The 3,232-nt window shown below is 39.6% G+C and overlaps 1 protein-coding gene across 1 annotated transcript; it reads right to left on the bottom strand.

Annotated features, from left to right (window-relative positions):
• Positions 1-2,297: 2,297 nt before the first annotated feature.
• On the bottom strand, positions 2,298-2,888 carry LOC108364727 (RING-H2 finger protein ATL30-like). Its single transcript, XM_017618523.1, has one exon. The coding sequence runs from the start codon at positions 2,886-2,888 to the stop codon at positions 2,298-2,300; it is 591 nt and encodes a 196-aa protein (XP_017474012.1).
• Between the last annotated feature and the right edge of the window lie 344 nt (positions 2,889-3,232).

Below are 3,232 nucleotides of genomic sequence, written 5' to 3'. Positions count from 1 at the left end.
AATCAAACCTGGGGCCAAGTCGAATTCTTTCCAAAAGTCTATACCTAAAATTAGCCGATTCGTAATAGTTGGGTTAACAAAAATTTTCAAAGGCTTTTTTACAGCGTGGTATTCGACAATAACGCTTAGATAACCACTGACTGAATGTGGTTTACCGTCAGCGGTTTTTACCGAGGTTTTTAAGGGATGAAATTGCGAATATTTAGAAAAATCTGTTTTCGCCAAATCTGTTCCCACACAGGAAATATTGGCACCGGTGTCCAGTAGCCCTAACTCCTCAAAGTCTAAGAACTTTACTTTGGCATACAATCTATTGTCGATCTTATTTTCGAACACGGCTGAAAGGAAAAGCTTTCGTGTCGGTCTGACATGCTTATAATAATTACGTATTCTTGCGGTATTTCTTTCGGATTTCAACGTAGGTGACTGACTAAATATCCTATTCTTGGCTTCTAAGTAATTTTTTAGTCTTTCATGATAGGGCAACATGTGGCTTGGAAAAGTATTGTCGTTACTCATAGCGTTGTGACTCGTGAAAGGGGCAATTACTTTCGATTCGGAATTGTTAATCCGAATCGATAGATCTGGGTTATTTTGAATTATATTGGCAGTGTTCAGTTTGGGTGCGTACGAGGTGGTCGANTTTAACTGGTTTGGCATCCGCCACGTCAATCGTATGCTTTATTAAGGGCGTGAGGCCTAATCCTTGCATTTCAAAACTCGGAACATAGTTTTTACACATTCTAATTGATGCTGTTGCATTTTTGTAAGAGGGAAGTTGCCGTCAGTATTCTCAGATTTACCTTTGCTGCTTTCAGCGGTGTCTACACCACTATTAGTGATGGTATCAACCGAAGAGAATTGACCAGCCGATATGCAAGAAATCAAACCTGGGGCCAAGTCGAATTCTTTCCAAAAGTCTATACCTAAAATTAGCCGATTCGTAATAGTTGGGTTAACAAAAATTTTCAAAGGCTTTTTTACAGCGTGGTATTCGACAATAACGCTTAGATAACCACTGACTGAATGTGGTTTACCGTCAGCGGTTTTTACCGAGGTTTTTAAGGGATGAAATTGCGAATATTTAGAAAAATCTGTTTTCGCCAAATCTGTTCCCACACAGGAAATATTGGCACCGGTGTCCAGTAGCCCTAACTCCTCAAAGTCTAAGAACTTTACTTTGGCATACAATCTATTGTCGATCTTATTTTCGAACACGGCTGAAAGGAAAAGCTTTCGTGTCGGTCTGACATGCTTATAATAATTACGTATTCTTGCGGTATTTCTTTCGGATTTCAACGTAGGTGACTGACTAAATATCCTATTCTTGGCTTCTAAGTAATTTTTTAGTCTTTCATGATAGGGCAACATGTGGCTTGGAAAAGTATTGTCGTTACTCATAGCGTTGTGACTCGTGAAAGGGGCAATTACTTTCGATTCGGAATTGTTAATCCGAATCGATAGATCTGGGTTATTTTGAATTATATTGGCAGTGTTCAGTTTGGGTGCGTACGAGGTGGTCGAACCGCACCCGTCTTCAAGTTTTCCAAACGACAAGCTGCACAAGCTTGGCATTGAGGCTTGTACATTCCTGGCTCACCACAGCCATAACAAAATATGCTGCGTTCAGCAAGGAAATCTTGCCAATGATGACCATCTTGGGAGCAGTTCCAGCATTTAGTAATATTCGCTTGCTGTATCGCAGCGAGTTCCAATGCGGACTCTACGTGCTCATCCCCTTCCAGAAGCTGACCTTCCTCGATACTTGAAATATTTCCTCGAAAATTCTCCTCGGCTAAAAGATTTTCTCTCATTTGACAAAGCTTTCTCAACTGTGCAATAGAGCGAACGTTGACATATAACAGTTCGTGGCGAATTTGCGGTTTTAAATTTCGGGTTAATATTTCTATTAACTTCTCTTCGTCTAGTGGGCAAGATAGTCTGTCACACAACAAAGAAATATCATCATAAAAGGCCTCAAATGTCTCACTGGGCTTTTGCTTTCGGCTTCTAATTTGTTCCCAGATATCAAAATTGGACCTATGATCTTTATATTGGTACCGTATGGCCGCACAAAAATCTTGCCACTCGATAATTTCGTTTTGCTTATGAAAGCGACAATACCATTCGCGGGATTTTCCGGTTAGAAGCAACGGTATATGTTTACACAGTAAATTGAAGTCTCCGTTCAAGTGAATCTCTGTAAGAGCTCTAACACGATAGAGAAATTCTTCTACAGTTAATTCCTTGGAGGACCCTTTGTATTTTATATTCCAATGCTGTACTATATTTATCACTTAATCAGTACGAAGGTTCGAACAATTCGGGTTATTAATATTATTACTATTACCAAGGTAACGAGGGTCATTAGATTGGCGTATATAAGCCTGGTTTTGGAACCTATCTTGATCGAGATTTAACCCAGCTAAAATTCTCTTAACGTTTTCTTCTACCATTTGTGATATTCGATCGGAATCCACTACCTCACCAGAGTCGCGAACTTGATTATTTGGATTACGTTGCGTATGAGAGAGGTTAGTTACATCTCTATCGACTGAATCACCTCCTGGCATGGACAGGTTTAAGGAACGAGGGCTTTGCGCAGCTTGCTGATTATTATCACCTTCTATTAACGACTGGGAGCTGGGAGTATTATTACGACGCCTATTGCGAGTTAATTGTCTATGCCCGCGGCCTCGAAAATTGGTACTTTGTCTACTTTGAAAGCTTTGCTCAGTCTGCTTGAGGGTAATTGGTAACCAGTCTTTAACATGACATAATCTTTTGCAACAAGGACAATCGTGCTGCTTTTCAAGCCAAGTTCCTATACATTCCCTGTGATATACGTGGTTGCACAAAGTAATTACACAGTCTTGCTCCTCAGTCATTGTTTCTTGACAAATGGCACAGTCACATGACTCTTTAGCCACTGCAGACAGGCCTGTAGGGATTTCTGTACTTCTTATAACCGGCATTTTTTTTTAAGCGAAAAAAATATTAAATAAGTAAGTTACTTTAAATAAAAACAGTTACTAAAAATTTTTTTTTTTTGTGCTAAGGTTTCGTCGGTTCCTCACTTGTGGTTTTCAGGTAACTAATGTTCGGTAACGTACTTAATTTAAAGGCTGAATTGAGAGAGTGGGGGAAAAAAATTTGGTTATGGACTTATTTTAGCACAGATGCCAGCAACTGTGGACAATTAGCATTATAATCCGGCAAGCAATCTTTGAAC

Source organism: Rhagoletis zephyria, unplaced genomic scaffold, assembly GCF_001687245.7.
Source record: "Rhagoletis zephyria isolate East Lansing unplaced genomic scaffold, Rhagoletis_zephyria_1.1 Rzeph_scaffold_01650, whole genome shotgun sequence".
NCBI classification, from domain to species: domain Eukaryota; kingdom Metazoa; phylum Arthropoda; class Insecta; order Diptera; family Tephritidae; genus Rhagoletis; species Rhagoletis zephyria.
Note: the sequence above shows the minus strand (reverse complement) of the source record. Positions and strands in the feature narration are given on the sequence as shown.